A 21309-nucleotide genomic window follows, 5' to 3' on the forward strand; every position below is an offset into this window, starting at 1 on the left:
GGAAAAAAAAATCTTTCTTTACAGAGTGTGTGTGTGTGTATATGTGTATATATATATATATATATATATATATATAAAATTTATTTAGTTGTATGCAAAAGTTTGGCCATCTTATGAGTTGTGTTGGTTTTCTAATTGAAAATAAGTGAACACTTATGCACATTTTGATGCACAATTACTGTTTATTTGCTTATTTACTTTTAACATCTTGGGAAAAAATATTAAATGTGGCCTGTGCAAAAGTTAGGACACATTTTATTCTGTATGTTTGATTTTTTTCCCCAATATGCTAAGCAAATAAATAGAAATTGTGCATTCAAATTTTCAGAAAAATGCAGAAATCAATATTTAAGCATGTTGTAACAAAACATTTTCCAGTTACTTTTCAGTTAAATGAGAGCAAAGCAGTTCTGTGCTAAGGCTTTGTGCATATTTATCTTCAACACTCAGCTTCATGTTCATCGATATGAAGAGCAGTTTTGCTTAAATACTGATTTGACTGTTTCTTCTGACTGCTTTCTTTTCCAAACCACATACTGAAACTCTTTTGGTTTGAGTGCTGACATCACAACAAGGGAATTTAATTTATTCATATTTAATATTATATTATATAATTATATAATATTAATATTATTAATATTATACAATATATTTATTCTTATTTAAATAAATAATTTATTTATTCCCAAGCTGGGACTTTTGTCATCTGTTTATAAAGTTTTGCAGTTTTTGCAAAGAAAAATGGTCAAATCTCTCTATTCAGCATGCTAAGTTATTTTAAACCAACAAAACTCATTTGTAGTACAATTCTGCAAGGCTAGATGTTCCCAAACTTTTGATGGACAGTGTGTTTGTATGAAAAGAACAGAACAATATGCTTTGACAATCGCAAAAACATGAAATACACAAATACTGCATTATGAGCAGGCAATAATAGTGTAATAGTGCTATGAATCTGTTCTTATAGACGGCTTCTTTATGTAAGCAGCTTTCATCACAAAAACAAGCTCTAACCTGAGTGTGCTGTGTGATTGTATCAGCGCTCACCAACCGTGGACACCATAACTCAGTCCACGCGTGAGCCAATTAACCAATCAGAAGACTGGGATCAGTGCGTTTTGGGACTGGAATGGGTGTAATTTGGGCTGGAGCCTGTGTGATTGTAACGTCAGTGAGATTAAAGGGTAATTCTACTGTTTTTTCAAAATGTATGCATAATTACAGGGTTAAGATGTAAGCAAAGTCATTCAGAGCGGCTTGCTCTGTTTTACAGAAACTTGCCGAGTCAGACTTGTTCACAGTGGTGGTGATAGGAACCAGACAGCTGAAGATTTTAATGCCTCTAAAAGCTCCCTCAAAGAAAGTTATTGCATGAAATGAACACACTGCTTGATGCCTGAGACATTGTTTTACAATAGTTTTTAGTAGTAATTCATGGTGGAGATATACATGCAGGAGGTTGTAAGGCAAAATAGTATCCAAAGAAAACAATGTTTTAGATTTAGAACTATTTTATCATCATTAACATTACATATAAAACCTCAGAAGAAACGTATGGTTCACCAGTGTCATTGAATAGTAAATAAAATAGCTGTATTTGTGTTGTAGACAATGCAACCGCTGGCTCCCATCACCACCACTTGAAAAGAAATTCAAATCTGTACAATGAAACATTGCATGTCAAATCACGCTGAATGACAGTTTACATCTTAATAGTTGATTTATGCAGAACTTTTTGTAAAATTGGGTGAATTACCCTTTAAATAAGGAATGAAGTTGGAAACCTGCTACCAGAACAGAGATCAAGCTTTGAGTACAAATGCACCTTCTGATCACATTTATCTCTTTAACTGCATATGCCCTGGAGAGAAAAAAAATCCCCTATTGGGTGTAGGGGGGGGCTAAACTTAATTTTGGTGACGCATTATTAACAAAATGCTTTTAACAGGGATATTTTCCACTGTTACCATTTTTTGTTCCTAACTGTAGATACATTAATTAATTCTCATTGAAAAATATGATATTCACAAGCATATCGAATAACCTGAAATCTAAAGTAATCTAAAGCATGTATACAGTATATACACATATAGTATATCTTGTGTATAGAAAACTAAATCATTTAAAAAAAAAACAAAAAAAAAAGATGAAAAAAAATTAATTGGACGCTCTCCCCCCCCCAGTTCATGCTATCGATAAGGACATTTAAAGTCACTTAAATAAGTGGAAAACAACAATCTCTCTGTACATGTCTAAACTCTAAAAGGGTCTGTTGTTAAGACTTGCTGTTAAGGATTAGGCTATTCCACCATCCAAACAAATAAAAAATAAAAATCTTTAGTAAGTCCTTGAAGGTTGATCAGTACAAATGTCTCAAGTTGGTGGGTCCCGCCGCATTGGTTTAGTAAGAATTCGGGGGCAGGAAGTCTGCCAAAAACACAACAAACAAATACAAACAAAACAAAGTAAACAAGCAAACAATCGTGTTTATTTCACAAAAGACGGATTTCTCAGTCAGTCAGATAACTTAAGCCAAAAGTCTAGAGCTAATGGACATTTCTGTTGGACGAAATGATGCAACTAACTGAGAAATTCTGTTTTGTGAAGTAACACCCAACACACACTCTTCTAAACATGGTAACTCTTCTAGATAACCTTCAGATGTACATTACACACCTCATCTTCTCTCCTCTCTCTCTTTCTTTTTCACTTCTTCTACCTTTCTGTCTGCCTCACTCTCTTGCTGTGTCCCAATTGTATGATAAACTCTAATTCACTTAACACTAAAACTATTTTTTTGAGTATGCACTTGTAAGCAAAAGTTTCAACACCCCCATATTACGTTTAGTTCTTTTGCTAAGTGGAAGTTAACATATCCTCTATAAGCAAACAAGCTTATATATGAAAATTTTCTGCAAAGTTTTTGTGCACATTTTCTATTTTTTTGCTGAGTTGAACATATTTGGAAAAAAATTAAAATAGAAAATGTGTCATAACTTGTTTTATTTTTTTCCCCAATATGTTAAATTCAGGAAGTAAACAGTAATTGTACATTATAAAGATGTGTATTTAGTTCACTTAGAAAATCAACAAAAAGTAATTCAACAAGGGGTGCCCAAACTTTTGCACATGGCTGTATATTATGCAGTATATTCACAAGTGACAAAAATTCAACAATCAGGCTACTACCACATTCTGGCAGTAAACAAACGACAGCAAACTGGACACAACTGTTTCAACTGAGCTGAGACGGCAGCGCACCGCAGTGGTCAGCAGAACGTTCTGTCAAGATCAATATTCCCGACTTCTTCCATCAGCTGCAGCAGTGAAATACATGGAATGTTGAAATTTTGGGAAACACAGATGCTCATAGTTGAAGTCCTGGAGCCGTATTACAGAAACTTCCTATCTTAGTCTTAAGCTAAGATCTAACAAGATCAAGATAAGATTTTTTTTGCAAATTCATATTACAGAAGGAAATCCTTAATTTAGGAGTAATATCTTACCTCCAATTATCTTATCTCAAGCTAAGCAAGCTAATCCACTCAACAAAGGTCGATAATCGATTGTTATGTCTGTTACCAAGCAACCCATAATATAAACAAAAATCATTAAACTAACATAAACAAAAATGAATGTTTAGTATAGACAGCTACTACTGTGTCTAATCAATGGGAAAACAAAACTAAAGTGCACTGAACTGGATGTTTTAGTAGTCTTGATCGAAAAAGTTAAAAGAAAAGAATATTGTGATTGCACCCCCTGCTGTTCAACAATGGCAATGTTTCAGTTTCAGTTTCTATATAAGGCTTTCATCACCCTGCGCGCTCTGCTATTTTTGAAAGAAACAAACAAACAAACAAACAAAAGACACTGTACACTGTGTTTTGAAAATATTATCTAGTAAGGATGCTTCTGTTATACTGTTTACTTATCTAAAGTTAGGATAAGATTATGAATTTAGGAACCATTAATCTGTAAAAGCTACTGTCTTAGATTCAGTCCTAACTGAAGTTGTCATGATGACTGAAGTCGATTTCAGAGGTAGGATGTTTCTGTAATACGGCCTCACCTGATATCATTTATGTACAACAAACTCAAACGTCAATGAAAGCACACCAGTAGAAACAAAACACTTTTTTGGATAAAATAGTGGCTAACACCATTACCCCATACATGAGCAGGAATGCCACTGTTATTCCAGTAATGCTATCACCATGACAATGTTTGCATGGCTGCATGATGCTACTGGCCACATACTGTTGCTGATTACACCAATTCTGTTCTAAGGAACTGAACAAAGTTTTTTTCAATGCCAAACGTAAGTGCAACATCAGAGTATGTCAAGTTCTGAGTACTGTGGTTTAAAAATTTGAAAACCTTTATGAAAGCTATCTAGCTAATAGGCTCAGGCTGAAACTTGAGATAAAAGAGGTCAGTAAATAAAGCTGCACTTTTTTTCCTCTGGCTTCTCAGAAAAGTACAAAAAAAGAGCATAACTGTCGACGAATTTGGTGACAAGGTTGTAGCTTGATATAATATATGTTTGTATAGCGACATCACTCCATCACTTTCCGTTTGCACAGCCACATCAAGTCATCTCCATTAATACAAAACAGTACAGTATGTTTAGGTCCTGTGTACTAACCCTAGTCTTAGAACACAATATATATCTTACAGTATTAATGCTTAGAATACAATTGGGACACAGCATCTGTCTCACTTTCTCTCAGAGCAGCATGGACTCCTGCATGGCAAAGGCTTCTTGCGCGTGTCTGTAGTGAGATCCTCCAAACAGCGTGGGCCGCGGGACGGCCGCAGGCGGGAAGGCGAACTCCTGGACTGGGTGGACGGGTGACAGCTGGGCTTTCTGGAAACTGGGTGAACGAGGTAACCCACCTGAAGTGCGCAGGGGCGGCACCATCACTCCCTCCATCTTTTCTCCATACCACCCTTCACCTCGCCGCTGCCTTTCGTAGCGCTGTTCTGTTGGCGTAAAAGCGGGCGACCCTAAAAGGCGCGTTGGCTGTCTTGGGTAGTGTCCGATATCGCTGGTACTGTCCATTCTGGCTCCAATATTGTCCATTCGGGGTTCAAAGTTGTCCACCCGGGGTCCAACACTGTCCATACGGCCTCCGAAATTGTCCATTCTGGCCCCACTATTTTCCAGCTGGGCTCTAAAATCAGCAGGTGCCACCTGGAGAGGGGTGCGTCTGTAGGTAGTGTAGCTGTTGTTCATGGGCACTTTTTCGGGTGAGCGGTTCATAAACTCAGGTGAAATGCGCAAATTTGGACCATACGCCCTCCCGTCATTCCATATTCCATAACCTCTGTCCTCCTGTGGCCGAATTTTGGACGTATATGGGGTGTAGACTGGTGTCAAGCTGGGTGTGTATACTGGTGGGCGGATTTCAGAGCTAGATGGGATCGGGGTGTGTTTAGGGACTCTGAAAGGTGGGGCAGAAATTCCCATCCCACCACTGGGGGGCCTGGTGGGACTTCCCTGTCTTGCCCCGTATGGGCGAGAAGGTGGACGTTCAAGCTCCACCTCCGGAATTTCTGTGAAATCTCCATCAGGTCCAGGGACATTGTCGTATTGTGATGCATTGGAGGCTCGGTTGGAGCCTGGGACGAAGCCCCTGGACCTGGGACGGCGCTGTTGTTGTTGCTGCTGCTGTTGTTGTTCTTCAGATATTTGAATGCTGGGTGATGGAGGGACTCCAACACTCAGATTCTGCTGGCTTTCCCTCAAGGCTGCAGCTTTGGCCTCCTCTAACTTGCTCTCAGAAGGTTTGACCCAACGAGGTGTGATGTCTTTACGCCCGCTTGAGCCTGCGTTTGAGTTTTGATTGGCTCCGGCATGGTTCGGCCCATGCTTCTCAGGAGTTCGGGCCGTTCCCGGGGTTCCCGGGGTAACCAAAGTTGCTTTCCGCCCATCTCGTCTGTCCCCCTTTCCTTGGCGGTTTATTTTGTCCACCGTGTCTTTCTCTTTCCCAGCACGGCTCGCTGGTCGACTCTGTCTGTGCTGATCCGGTGAGCCATTTGCAGTGTCATCTGTTTCTGTGGTGACGTTCAAACCAGGAGGACCGTCCATCATCTGCCCGGCTAGCATCTGCCCATTAGCAACATGATTGGCTGCTTCGGCCGGATCCGGCGGTAACTGACCCAATGGCTTACTGGGAAACTCCTCGTCTTTACCTGCACAGGTAAGAGCAGTACAGTTCATCAGAGTGCAAAACATTAGCGGATATCACACATAGGTTGATTGACTTATTCGTGCTCTGTACATAAATGAGTTCTTTTGTAGCTTTTGGTGCAAGACTGGACAAGCTTACATAATGAGAAATTGCAGCGTGCAAGTTTTTATTAAAATATATATTTTACAGACCGTTATTGTTTATTTTAAATGTGACCAAGTGTGTTTTTTTGAGAAATCTTAGGGATAAATTCTGCAGGTTAAACATTTTTTCTCACTCATGGAGTATCTGGACATTACTGATATAGCTTAGTCAATGTTCTGTAAAATTAATTCAGAATACTTTACTTTGGACCTGCTACATAACACTGACATAACCATGCCATAAACATGTCATGGAAGATGTCTTATACCATACACCATACACATATCCCACAACGTTTGATGTCATGACAGCTAATAAGAGCACACTTACCAAAAATTAGCATGTGACATAGGCTGTAATAACTTCAAACATTATCTGTCATGACAATTACCGGTAATGGTAACAAGAGACTGATAAAATTACTGAACAAAATCTGTCATAAAACTCATGAGAGCATATGACATCCCCCATGACATGTTTACTGCATGGTTATATCAGTGTTATGCTGCAGGGTTCAAGTTACCATTTATCCAACCTGTCAACATTAGCTATGAAAGAAGGCACTGGGTTGAGCATGGATATGTCAATCAGGCACTGATACATTAAAAAAGAAACACTAAAACTGTACCACTGCGAGAGAACAAATAAAGTGTAAGCAATCATGCGGCTGGATATCCTTCAGTGGGAAGAAATACAAACAGCTGCTGTCCATATTCAACGTGTGAAAATACGGTTGGTGCCAAATAAAACACGTGACTAGATACGGTGAACACGCAAATAATTTTAAAATATGGTCAAAAAATCATTACACACAGCACTTGCAGTTCACGTCCACTTAAAACACAAAACATCGTGTTAAGAAAGTGCTTCTTGTGAGCACAGATGTGACGCAGAACAGATAGGGGGGGTTTTACAGTGTGTGCACGGTGGAGGAAAGTGAACAGAACAATGAAAGGAGATTGGTAATACGGCATACACTCACTTACAAACACACACGTTCACAGATGGTCATGTTAAAAGAAACCTCATACAAATCATAGTACATGATCAGGACTTTTTTCAAAGATACATACATTCTCATTTATGCTACACTATATCTAAGCTATATACTGTATATAATATAATAGTGCTGTGAAAAAGTCAGAGACCACCCTTCTTTCATATCAACAGACATTAAGTACACATTATTTATTTTTGAGGAGATATTTCTGAGGAGATTAGTGGAAAGTCAAAGAAACATGAGCGGAGAAACAGGAGTTTCCAGAACCACAGGAACCAGAGGCCATAAAAATGACTGAAAGGTATAGAGAAAATGGGACTCCTAACAACTGTGTAAGACATGGTAGACCACCAAAACCATCACCATCAGATAAACAGCACTTAAAGCTTTCATCTTTGAGAGAGAGGAGAACATCAAGCTCCAATTAAGCTTCAGATCTGAAAAATCCACAGATATTTCTATCCATCCTTCCACTGTGAGAAGACAACTGAACACTATGAGGGTGAGGGGGCGGGTCTTTGGGAAAGGATGAAAGCTGTGATAAAGTATGGACACAATAAATACTAAAACATTTTGAATTATATTTAATTGTTGAGGCTTCTGTGTAATTCCAATTTGTATTTACTGCTTTTTGTCATCACACTGAAAAATGAATAACTAGTATTTATTAACCATTTTGACTGGAAATCGAACAATGGAAAGGTGGTGTCTGACTTTTGCACCGTACTGTACATTACATACACTCTTCATTCAGAGAATAAAAAGATATCTCTTTAAAAATTAGAGTACATTAGAAATGCTTATATATATACATGTTACAGCAATTCTTTAAACAGTTTAATTTTTATAACACTAAAGATTGAATAACTCTCTACAGAGCAGCAGAGAGACCATTATATCAGCCCAAAATGTAGACTAAAATAGTGCATACACGCATACATGCGCGCACACACACACACACACACACACACACATACACACACATACACACACATACACACACATACACACACACACACACACACTCATTTCCTGTCCTCATCTTGTTATACTGATAGAATACTAATTGCTGTGAGAATTTCTGCTTCATAATTAGCAGACAAACACTCTCCCAACACTAGCATTCAGGAAACATTTCCAGGGTGTTAAGGTGGACACAAATGTCATGGAAAATAATAAGATATATTGCGCACAACAGGCCAGGCTTGTGAAAGACAGCAGACAAAAAAGATAGAGGCAAGACGTGTGTGTGTGTGTGTGTGTGTGTGTGTGTGTGTAGGGCTGCAACGATTAGTTTAGTCGTCAACTACATTGGTTTTATGAAAAAAGTCACCATTTGCTTAAAAACAAAAGTGTTTTGTAATCCTCCTTAATGTTCATATGATCCTTGAGGTCATTCTGACAGATTGTAATACGCTACAGCAGGGGTGTCCAATCTTATCTGCAAAGGGCTGGTGTGGCTGCAGGTTTTAACTCCAAACAAGCTGAAGCACACCTGATTCAAACATTTCATCAGGTGACCTCCTGCTTTGCTGGAGTGAAAACCTGCAGCCACGCCAGCCCTCTCGGATAAGACTGGACACCCCTGAGCTACAGGAAGTCTAAGTGACAACATAGTTCAGTTTAGATGATTTGTAGCATCACGTTTTGTCATACAGACAGAACTGGGCGATGGTAGCACTATGATGGGTCAAAAGGAAGGGGCAACGACACAAGACACTGTGGTTCGATAAATTGAATAAGAGATAACAGATTAAATGATGACGGAAGTAAAAACATTTTTCAAAGTTAATGCGATAGATTAATAAATGATAGACAACTGTAAGACACAGCTCTAAAGATGAGAGATTAATCAATAATGTGCAACAATTAGATGCACTCCTACAGTATACAGATTTATCAAAAAAAAATCATTAGTTGCATTGCCATAGTTGGTAGATTAATAAAGTGTGGAAATATTTGCTAGATGCATTTCCATTGTCAATAGGTTAACTGATGAGAGAAATAATTGTTAGCTGCTTTCCTGTGCTTGATAGATTAATTATTAACAGAAATAACTGTTAGCCGTATTCTTATAGCTTATAGATTCATTATAAAATCATTGGGCCTCATTCACTAATATCTTCCTGTTTTTTCTTTTTTAATTTGTTCTTGAGAAAGGTCATAAGAAAAAGTCTACGTCAGATTCATGATGTGTTCTTAAATTGCAGAACTCTTCACATCTCAGCGCTCTTGACGTTGCGTAGATTCTGTTCTTACCTAAGAACAAATACCACGTAAGAAAACACTGGTAAATGTCAGAATCTTCATTAAAAACGGCGTAAAGTGGGTTTTAAGAAAAAAAGTTGGTGAATGAGGCCCAATGTTAGCTGTATTCCTATAGTTAATACCTGATTAAAAAAATCATTGTTAGTTGCACTCAAATACTTGATAGATTGTGTAGAGAAATAACAGTTGCATTCCAATTGTTGAAAGGTTAACTGATTACAACTACAACTGAAAGACTAATCTATTGTGGAGATAATCATTTACAGTATTTCTCTGATGCATAGATTAATCGATTATAAAATAATCATTACTTGCATGGCTGATGATACTACAGTAATTGTTACTTGCTTTGCATGCAGGTGGTGGATTAATAAACTGTAGACGTAGTCATTATTCCGCTGGGAATAGATTAACAGTCGTTAGACGAATCCTTAAAATCGATTAATGTATTGTGGAAATAACTGTTGGCTGAAAGATGAAATGATTATAAAAACAACCATTACTGGCATTCCTGTAGTTGATCAATTCATTTCAAAACTAACTGCTAGTTGCAGCCCTTGTGTGTTTATGTTCTTCAAGGTGGGGTGTGGGGTACACGGACAGATGATGGACAGATAGATAGATATGTGGTAGCCAGTTGTCGTTGCCCACCGGTTGTGTTTGAAGGAAGGGGGGTTGTCCCCTTTAACTCCCCCACTAGAGGAGGCTGGAGCCAAGATCAGCCGAAAGGGAGAGAACGCACAGTCAGCAAAAAAGATTACACACAAACAAAGCAGAGTAGCAGCCATCAGCAGTCTGTGAGGTGTGTGTGTGGTATATATGTGCGTGTATGTGTGTGTGAACCTGCAAGTGAAAATGTCAGAGGCTTTGAGTGTGCAATTAAAACTGAGCACACTGGGCCTGATATACTAAGCTTTTTGCAGCAGTTTCAGGTGCAAATCGGACGTGTTCTGTACAGTTTATGGGCCGTGTGCATGGAAAAACACGAAATGGGCTTCTGTCTCACGCATATTTGCATTGATTTTCTTTTAAAACTAAACTTAAATTAGCTCGTTGTCTCTAAAGCATGTTTCTTTTATGGGGAGGGACTTATTTTTCAAAATGTCTGCATAATTCATTCATTGAGAAACCTACCAGTTTGGATTTCTTTACAGTTGTGTTAAAAGGAACAAAGGGTCTTGATGTCCACAATGCAAATACAGGCACTTTATTTACTAATCAAAACCACCAGTGATGTGTCTTCTGAGTTTTATATGTAATATGGATCATGCTAAAGTAGTTATGAATCAGAAAAAAAATAGGTTTTCAGATTTATAACTATGGGGACAGCACTGCCTTACACCCTTGAATGTACCTCTCCACTATGAACTATGAGTTTTAGGCCAAAACTTTCTGTCAAATCTACTGTAAAACAACGTCTCAGGCAACAGGAAATATATTCATAACCACTTCATATAATAACTTTCCATGAGGGAGCTTTTAAAGGCACTAACTTCTTCAGATATCTGGTTCCTATCACCACCACTGTGAACAATTCTGACTGGTAAGTTTCTGGAGAACGGTATTTCACATCAAACCACTCTGAATTGCATTGATGATTTATATCTTAGCCATTTAATTATAGAGAAAATTGGTGGAACTCCCCTTTAAAGCTGCTAGTCTGATGTTCAAGCCTTGAACATGAATATTTATGAAAATAATAACAGTATTTTAACTCTCGGGATCAGATGTATGTGTCTGAGAAGACGCAGTGAAAAATGTGCCTTGACTGTAACCTGTGTTATTGATTCTCAAGTATGGGAAAAAAAAAAAATAATTTCCTTCAGAAGAATTCCACCCCTGTAGATTGTTTCGGTTGGAAACTTCATCACTGAACTTTCAATTTTCTCTTTTGTCCCAGACTTGCTGACTTTTCCACTATTTCACTGTGCCTTTTAAACCCTGCTTCTGATGAATGTGCAGTTAGTAGGTAATCGGTGTGCAGGCTGCGTGATTAGCAGCAACCTTAGTAAATCGAATCGTTAATTTCAGACCCATTGTAAGCGCATCATGGCACATTTTGCCTGAACCTGTGTGTATATCTGGCCCAGAGCAAGTTACGGAAATGAATGTAAGTATGTCTGTCCACTCCTATTAGTAAAGGTATGTACAGCAGGGGACATCAATTCCAGTTCTAGTGCTGCAGCCCAGCTCAATTAGTGACTTCCCTGGTCAAACACATCTACTAAATCTGTTAAGCAATTGCAAAGTTGAATCCATTGTGTTTGAGCAGGGAAATCACCAAACTGTGCTCAACTCACGCCAATCCAACCCTCAAGGACCAATACTGATGCTACTGAGTGTAGAGAGTGGCAGTGTGTGAGATGCTTCAGAAATGTGAAGCACCTACATTTTGGCAAATGAAAGTTTCACTTAGTCACGCATCATTGCCTGACTAGGCTAAGGGTCTGTCTCACAAAGTGGGATTTCTTGCTTAGCCAGCTAACTGCAAGCCTACTTTGATCTAGTAGTGGGCGGAATAGCGGCATATCCTGGATACTGGTTTAAATTCTTCTTCAAGTGAGAGTTTTAATATAACCGGTATGCCACAAATAGGATACTGCAAGATACAAACAATGCAAACCATGCAAGCATTAGCCTGTTTAGATGCATGATTGAGCCAGGGATGTTTCAGTCACATTTCATGTGAAAATGAAAATGCAACAGTCCCTCAATTCTGATGTAGCCCATTTTGGAAGACCCACAGCTTTCGGGACAGGTTCTATATCTCGAAACAAATGAAATGACCACAATTAACCTTGTGGTGGTACTACGGTGCATAAATCTTAATCTTAAATTAAATCTTAAAATTGAGTCTTACTACGTTTTGCATATAAAAGTGAAACTTGAGATTTGCCAAAAGGTAGGAGACCTTAATGTTAAATAACACTTTATTTGAAGACTACCAAAACAGGGTCTTCATGACACATGCATAAGCATTGAATAACATATCTAATAAGCAATACATGCATTTTCATGAACAGCTCATGCCGATATTTGCTAAATGATATGATATGTTCTGTGAAGTAAATGACACTGTACTGACTCAAGTGACAGACACAATTGACTGTTATGAAGAACTTACACCACAGGTTCCACCATAACACCATATTCTGTACTGGTTCTATGAAACATGCCCTCAGACTAAAGAGATACATACAATTTTACAGGTAAAACACATATGAAAATTATTTTGAGGACAACAATATTTTCCATAGAAATTATACATGGTGTTCTTAACTAGGCGTCTGCCTTACAAGTTAAATTACAAGGGAATGATTCATTAACACTTCATACCAGTGTCATAAATTGAACAAATGTCCAACACTTATAAAGGCCTGTATGTATATCATTTATTTCATAAAAACATCTTATTTCATCTTGAGTCCCATTACGAAGCATCATTCCCAAGAAATGGGACACAAGTAGAAATACACAGAACTGATACATGCTTTGTAAGTTAAATTATATGGGAATGATGCTTCATAGCAGTGTTATTAATGGAACAAATGTCTGTCACTGTAGTGAAACTTTGGTAAGACTGATAAATTAACAAATTAATACATTAATAATAAAAAAAACAATGTTTGTTGATAGATTAACTGTTTAAAGCAACTAAGGTTAGAAGTAGTCCTGTGATAATCACTAAATCTATAAGTTACAGGAGTATAATTAAATAACTAAGACTGATATAAGCTGTTTATATAAACACTCAAATATTCCTTTTGAAATAAGATATTTAATGCTTATGCATTGTTATAATGTCCCTATGTAGACAACCTTCAAATAAAGTATTACTGTTAATTTGTGTGTGTGTGTGTGTGTTACATAAATGTGCATATATGCACTGTATACATGTACATTACCTGCTGGAGGAAGTTCTAGTTTGGAGCGTCTGAGTTCAGCCATGTTGTTCTGGAGCTGCTCGATTACAAAGTCGTCATCAAAAAAGAAATCCTTCGAAAGAGTCACCTGCAGGAACTCCACCAGATCCTCCATGGACAGCTTCATCAGGCTTTCTGGACACACACACACAGCATTATGATTAATACAGTCCGAGCTCAGGGTCTTTTGAAGGTGAAAATATAATTTCTCTCTCTTTCTCACACATACAGTGCTGTGCAAAAGTCTTACACCTCTGAGAAAATGATATGTGAAGCCATTTATCTAGGTAGCAAGAATTAACAAGAATTAACATTAGAATAAATACAAGTAAATAAACAATACATCATGATTTGATGTGTGTCTTAGCTTAAACGTTTCCAAAGCTCATCTTGAGAAAGTCCAGTATTTACAGTTACCATCTAATACCTAGTTTATCTAATCAATCCTTCACTAAATTAAATCAGGTGCTGCTGGTGGAATGTAACAATGCATAGTGTTGCACTGGCAAAAACACAATTACCAAAATAGTTTTTAACATTTTATGGCTGCTTAAGACTTTTGCACAGTACTGCACATACTTTGATTCCACGTATGGAAAAAATGTAAGCATGAAACTGAATATGATCGGTTTTGGATAGTATCTAAAAATAATTAACATAATATTTTCATTATGTTCTTTTCAACGGACATGCAAATATGTGTTTTAAACTTTTCTTTAAATTTGAGGAGAAACCTCAGATAGCCACACGGGCGCAAATAAATGATGGAGCTCCAAAGTCACATTGACGAGCATTGCGTATTAAAAAACAAGGTGTCTTCCATTGTTATAGTAAAGGAGCTCTGGAATTCAGCTGTAGATGCTTGTGGGAAACGATAAAGTATTATATATTTTTGTTTAATATTATTTAGCAAGCTGTTCAGTTAAATTAGTCCTCTTTAGATCAGTTTTCTAACACAACAACTATTGCCTTTGCATTTCTTATTTGGTGGTCAATCATCAACAATATCTTATTACATCTTACTTATCATATTTATTTTACAGTAAAATACTGGTACACTATTTTACAGGATCATACTGTAAAAGATTGAGCATTTAGAGCGGTGCATTGGTTTACAGTAACCAGACAAATGCAATTTACAGTAATTTACTGGCAGCAGATCTGCCAGCAAAGTACTGTTCTTTACAGTAAATTATTGTAAATGGAACACACAGTAAAATGCAGAAAAATATTTACAGTGAATACACATTACTGTGAATTTTACAATTTTTTTTTTATAGCATCACACAGGGTGCCATTACTTTTGTGCAGTTTGAGGATAGTGTAGGACATGGCAGGCAGAACTCTCTCTCCCTCCAGGATGTAAATGTCCCATATCCTCAGGGTTAATGTGAACGGGGTCTGCCAGACAGAACACACACACACCCACACACCCACACACACCACACACACACGCCGCACACACACGCGCACACACACGCGCACACACACACACACACGCACACACACACACACACACACACACACACACACACACACCCAGAGAGAGATGATTGAGGAATGCAGTTAGCACCATGTTAATTGCTGGAGTATAAACTTCTATTACTTTTTAGCTACATTAGCCTTGTAACTCCAGTGCTACATGAAAGAAGCAAACTTCAGATACTGAACAGGTCCTGGCTGGCTACATGAGTAAGGAGGAAAAATGTGTAAATCTGAATTTTTGTGAAACGGTCATTTCCATGACACATATGCTACTCTTAGCTAGAAAATCCACCCACTAATTTTAACAAAATATCATTTGCAAAATTATCTGCGAATGGGTTTAAAAAACAAAGAATAATAATGAAGAAGTGCAAATGAAAAAGTGTAAGTAAACAGGGTTTCTTACACGGTCCAGAAAGCACTGGAAGAACCACTTCATGGTGTACAGGCTGGTGAAAACCTCCTGACCGTCCTGCAGAGGGCAGCAAGAAAACACATTTCAAAACACATTTCAACTTGTGGTCTGTCTCAGAACTGTGGACTCCACAGCACTGATGGAGCTGGATTAGTGTTCCTACAGCATGTCTGGAATGTAATTTGTTGAGATTTGATTGGTTGACTGGGTCAGAATGAAGTATGTGTGTAACTGTAAAAACTCCACATTTACCGCAGATTTATATTAGATTAAAATCGGTCCACAATTATTACTTTTAGACTGTAAAAACTACACACGGTGCAGCTGCATACCGAACTAAAGTAACTGATCTTGTGATTTAATCACAAATTATACAACCTCCCCAGGTAAAACTAATCCAGGTCCAAAAAAGTCTTATGAATTGCATATTCCTAAACTCGTAAAGGGGTTGATGATATTGATGATGAACTGCATCAGATGTGTTAGAGGTTTTTCAAACAAAACCATAAGTGCACAAACACACACATGAATGAGTTTGTCTCACTGACAACAGTGCTCACTCTTTCAGTCCCTTTAACTCACCCACACGAAACACACGCACTAAGGTGCTCTGAAACTGCTGATCTCTGATTTACTAATTAATATGGCCTTTCATCTGCTTAGTAATTAATCATTTAGTGGCCTTAATTGGTATTAACTGACATTTCATCTGCTCTTGTTTAACTGAAAAGTGTTTCTCAGATATATACAGGTATCTGTTCTGCTTGTGAGAGGAAATCATAGAGGTGGCTAGAAAAGAAAATAATAAATGAAAATCATTTCTGATTTTCCCATGGACAAGTGTTGAAATGAACACAAACAGAAACTTCATATGAATGCTGATCATGCCAGAAAACTGAGGAAGTGAAAAATCCATATTCTGAAAGCAAGGAGAGGTTTTACCATCTCACTACACACTACAGAGTCTGTCTTTGTTAAAAACAAAACAGTAAAATGCAGCGGCCCTCCGGGGTTTGGGCTTGAAAAACTGCCTCGTGGGCAGTTAACAGTAAAATAAAATAACCAGCGGCTTCAGAAATAGCCCTGTTTTCAGGTTCTGACGGATGATGAATAATTCATTTTTATATAGTTCAAGGATCTACACTAATGCTAGCCACAAACAGCGCAGCTTACAATATTACTAAACAACTTTTTATATGAGCAAGTGCTTCATAAACTTTGTAATAGCCTTCTATACACTGCAAATTACATTTTAATAATAAAGGTTACATTTAACATCAGATGGACTTCAATGACATTATGTGTATCTTACTAGATGTTGTTTAAGTTTGGGCATCATCTTCTTCAGGATGCGATCATGGTGTTCCTGGAAGCGCATCAACTTTGGAAAACCCGGCACAAAGAATCCTGAACACACACACACACACACACACACACACACACACACACATTTTTAGTGCATTCCATTTTATATGGACTTCATATGTAAGTGAAAAATCCTACAGCTGTGATTTGGTTGCAGCCATGTGCCAAAAGATGTGATGTTATTCATGACAGCAGCACCAGTCTAAGCATTTGATACAACAGCTTTGCAAAGTAATGAAGTTCAAACATTGTTTCAATTATATGCTTTTAACATATAAAGCAGCTGCTTTTTCCAAAAAAACAAAAAAAACAAAAAAAAGTTCCAGCAGCATAGAGTAAAGTAACCACTGCGTGTGTAGCGGTGTGTGTTTACCGTGCATTGCATGTTTCTGTCCAGACAGTAGTTTGACCAGTGCCCAGAAGGCGTCCTCTTCATTCATATAAATCAGGAGGAGAGCAGTGATCTGACTCATTCCTTGACAATATCCCACCTCCTACACAGACACACACAACACAAACACACACACACTTCATTTCAAGGGAAACCTCCTGAAGCATGCATTTAGCTTGATGCTAACCAGTGGTGTCTATCTGTTAGCAGTAGAAAACAATGACTACTAGAGCTAGGCAGTGTGCAAAATACCCCCTGGTATTCTGGGGTCCCATGTTTGCTGGCTACTCTAGTGTTGGCTGGCTGCTAACCCATTCACCATAGCGGTGCTTTAATGGCATCAAAATGTTTGGTCCAACAATTCTTCTTCTGGAAATGCTCTTTCCTAGTTTGGTAATGCACTCCTTCTCACATTCATTAATCTTACATATCTCCTCTTTTGTCTTTGGTTTGAGAAATGAGTAACAGTTCACTCTTTCCACCAGTCTCTTGGGAAACTGGGCAAGCTTTCAGATTTACAAATATGCTATGGCACATTGTAAAGTTTTTCAGTTACAGTTGCTTGGCTGTGAAGGACCAACTGGGTGAAGCAACCAGCCACAGTCCACCCTGAGGCAGACCTGTGATGCAGCTCTAGTTGGTTAAGAGTACCAAAGACAGAAGCTTGCCGTTTGCGGATGAAGCAGCTCAACAAAGACCTTTCCCAGAATTTGTATTTGAGCGTCTGTTTTTATCCTAATTTGACAGCATAGCATCATAAGTTCATTTTCATTGATTTTGAGACATTCAGGGAGTCCAAGAGGTTATTTTGGAAGTCCCAACCCCCCCAGAGCCCCCTGCTTTTCGCATCTTGCAGCTAGGCCTTCATTTCAAGCCATAAATGGTGGGGAGAGAGAGAGAGAGAGAGAGAGAGAGAGAGAGAGAGAGAGAGAGAGAGAAACATTTTCTGCCATTATAGATTAAACACAGACATTTTAAGTTTGTAAAAGGAATTCTATGTATTATTTAAAGCTTGTAACCAGCATTATCATTTTAGCAGTTTTACAGTGATTTTTTTCTCTGGCATAGAGCTGCCGTCACTGTTTTTCATTTGTAAAACTGACTGAAACCCACTGGTTCGGCAAGCGCTCCTATTCTCAGTGACATATCTAGGACTTCCAGAAGTGACTTAATTCTCACAAAATTGGTCCCACCCTTTGGAAATCAAAACACAATTGGGTTGATGATTGCATGATTACACTGTTATTTCTGATTATATTAGTGGTTAAACTGACATGTCTTTGCTGGGCATAGAAGGCCCTGGGAGCTCAATACTGCCTGCTAGCTACATTAGCCTCTTAGCTCCAGTGTAAAAATAAGGAATTAGACTTCAGACACTAAACATGCCTTTGCTGATCGACTACATTTGCGGTATGGAGGGAAACTGTAAATTTGACTGTTCACCAAATTATCCTTAATAATAGTGTCTGCATGCCATATTTATAGTAATGCTCATATTTTTTTTTGCACCTGGCACAGCTCCATCACAGACACTGATTGCTTCCTAGCACTTAGGTCTGCATTCTTATTCATACAATGTGCCATTTAATTAATTCTTTTTTATGAAAAACACAAACCCTGACAAAGAGCTTGGTCTGGAATATTGCACCAGTGAGTGTACCACATATTGCAACAAACAGCCAGATGCAGGATTTTTTTTCCACTTGCTAAAAACAAGCTAATGAACGAGCTTCATTTGGGATGTGCTCTTCACTAAGCATGGGAAACACATTTTCAGTAGAACATTTACAAACCCGCCAAGGATCAAGATCAACTATAAACCTTTTTTTCCTCACAGACTATGCTTAACTGGTTTTACTGTCATATTGAAGAGCTGGGACTCACCTTTAAAATCAACTTGCAACTGCCTTTTTTATTTGGTTTTATGACTAAGAATGTATAAAACAGCAATCAACAAACCTCTAACTCTGAAATTTGATCAGCAGCATTGATTGACATGTCTCTCAGCCAAACACAATCATCTCTAAATGTTCTTTCCTCCAAGTGAAAAAAAAACTTTGACAGAACTTCTCAACACAAACCTGCAGTGAGAATGGCGGTAGCAGTAAATCATTAGAATTATTAGACTAAGAAATGGTGGAAACGCGTTGCTAAGTAGCATATGACGCTATCCTGCTCATCTGGAGGGCGGTGCGGTTTTTATTTCATTCCTGAAGTTGTAAAGTTTTGTACAAAACTAAGTGGAAGACCACACTAACCACACCATGTAAAAATGAACAGGTATACTTCTGCTGGCTCTAAAGTAAGCTTAATTTTTTTTCTGGGTTACTGTATTTGCTATCTGTATTTGTTAACAATAAATAACATCACAGAAGAATGTTTACCTTAGCTAGATCTGTTAGCTGTTCTTAACTTAGCTTGATAGATCAGTCACATTAAACAGGACTGTACAACGCTCACATTTGTGGTTAAAACACTGTGCGTAAAGCCAAGTATTAATGCAGTCATAGACATGCTATTCTTTGAAGTGTTTCATTAAAGTTTGTTGAAAGACCTCATATATAAATCCTCCTCAGCATCTGCTGTTGCTCTGACTAGTTCTAGTGTTAGCTTTAGCAGCAGCTCATTCAAAGGGTCAGCTTCTGTCATCAAAACCTCCTTTCTACCAGACATGAAAACCTACTGCTTATTTTCATGATCATTTATCATTTTATTTGTCACCATAAGTTTTTAGCTTTAGTTTCAGTAAGTTAATTTCATTTTATTGATGCAGGCAGAGTTGAGCTTAGTCATATCAGAGATACAGAGAATAGAGCAGTAGATTGAGTAGCTTCTGGAGCTGCAGGCTCGTCTCAACGTGAAGAGGACGACCCTTGAAACAGCTTGGCAGGTTCCCCGCTCATCTGGCGCAGCCGGTTCTCCTGGATCACGGAACGAGCTCAGAAGACACAGGCTGCAAGGTAGTGGGACAGCCGAACCCATGATCACTTTCACCCTGTGGAACACAGCCTACAGGGTCTACGGCCACAGTGACTACAGACTCCTGTGCCAGGGAGCAACCACAAACGTTCTCCTCCTCATACAGTGCCAGAACTCACCACAACAAAAAAGGTTGCCCTCAAAAGAGCCTAGCAGTACTTGGATAAGTATCACTATACTTACTTATATATTTGATATGATTCATCAAACTTGTGCCTCCTTGGTAAACCAACCTCATCACAAATTACGCACTGAGCATTTTGGTGTATCGCACACTGAGGTGAGGTGAAGTGGACGCCTGGCATGCACTGGCATGAAGCAGCTGTAACTGATATCTGTAACTGATATACTGTTTTTTTTCCTTCCATTATTTACCACATCCATCTTAGCTTATTAAAACTGTTGTCATTTGGGCTACAATAAAGATGGAGCTTCTGAATACTAAACAAAGAATTAAATACCAACATAATGAACAGTTTCCAAATTTAGGCCAGCCCCGGACGACACCTGTCTGTGTTTGAACTTTTACACTTAGACTGTTTAGGGGATGAGTTTTGTTTCATTAGTAAAATGCAATTTTTAGACAAATGATGACAATTTTTGGAACATGACACTATACTAATTGAGAGTATTTTTAAACGTAAATTTGTTGCAACTTATTAAAACTTTAAAAGTAAATATCATGGTCTGTATTGTAAGAATGTCTTCAAGTATCATGACGTAATTTATTTGCCATAACGCCCACTCCTTCGCCAGATGAGAATGATACTAATACAATCAGAGATGTTGCAGTGACTCACCCTGTTGTACATGGAGTAGGCTGTGAGGACGTGGAACAGGTCCTGCTGCCTGAAAACACACACACACACACACACACACACACACACACACACACACACACACACACACATACACATACACATACACATACTTCAGTATTTGACTATAAACCACAACCTCAATTTTTCCTTTCTACAATGAAATGACGACAGCAGGACAGTACACTTGGCTCCTTCGGTAAAGATGAGTAAAAAAGACCATGAAAAAAAAGTGTGTTCGACTAGCCTAAAGACTAACCTTCATTTGAGGTTAATTTAGTCTAAATTACCTTATGTCCTTATGGTTATCCTTATCCTTATGAA

The 21309-nt window shown here is 38.2% G+C and overlaps 1 protein-coding gene across 2 annotated transcripts in view; it reads right to left on the bottom strand.

The window, feature by feature from the left end:
• Positions 1-239: 239 nt before the first annotated feature.
• Positions 240-21309, bottom strand: part of usp6nl (USP6 N-terminal like) — a 99875-nt gene continuing 78805 nt past the window's right edge. The window contains exons 8-14 of one of the 2 annotated variants that reach the window (XM_036577234.1): positions 20968-21016; positions 17171-17291; positions 16745-16839; positions 15424-15489; positions 14834-14933; positions 13515-13667; positions 240-6198 (exon numbers count right to left, since the gene is read on the bottom strand). In XM_036577234.1, the coding sequence (XP_036433127.1) occupies positions 4730-6198; positions 13515-13667; positions 14834-14933; positions 15424-15489; positions 16745-16839; positions 17171-17291; positions 20968-21016 (2053 nt within the window). In that variant the 3' untranslated portion in view covers positions 240-4729. The remainder of the gene's footprint in view (positions 6199-13514; positions 13668-14833; positions 14934-15423; positions 15490-16744; positions 16840-17170; positions 17292-20967; positions 21017-21309) is intronic. The other variant, XM_036577235.1, reaches the window with a different exon arrangement.

Source organism: Colossoma macropomum, unplaced genomic scaffold, assembly GCF_904425465.1.
Source record: "Colossoma macropomum unplaced genomic scaffold, Colossoma_macropomum, whole genome shotgun sequence".
Lineage (NCBI taxonomy): Eukaryota > Metazoa > Chordata > Actinopteri > Characiformes > Serrasalmidae > Colossoma > Colossoma macropomum.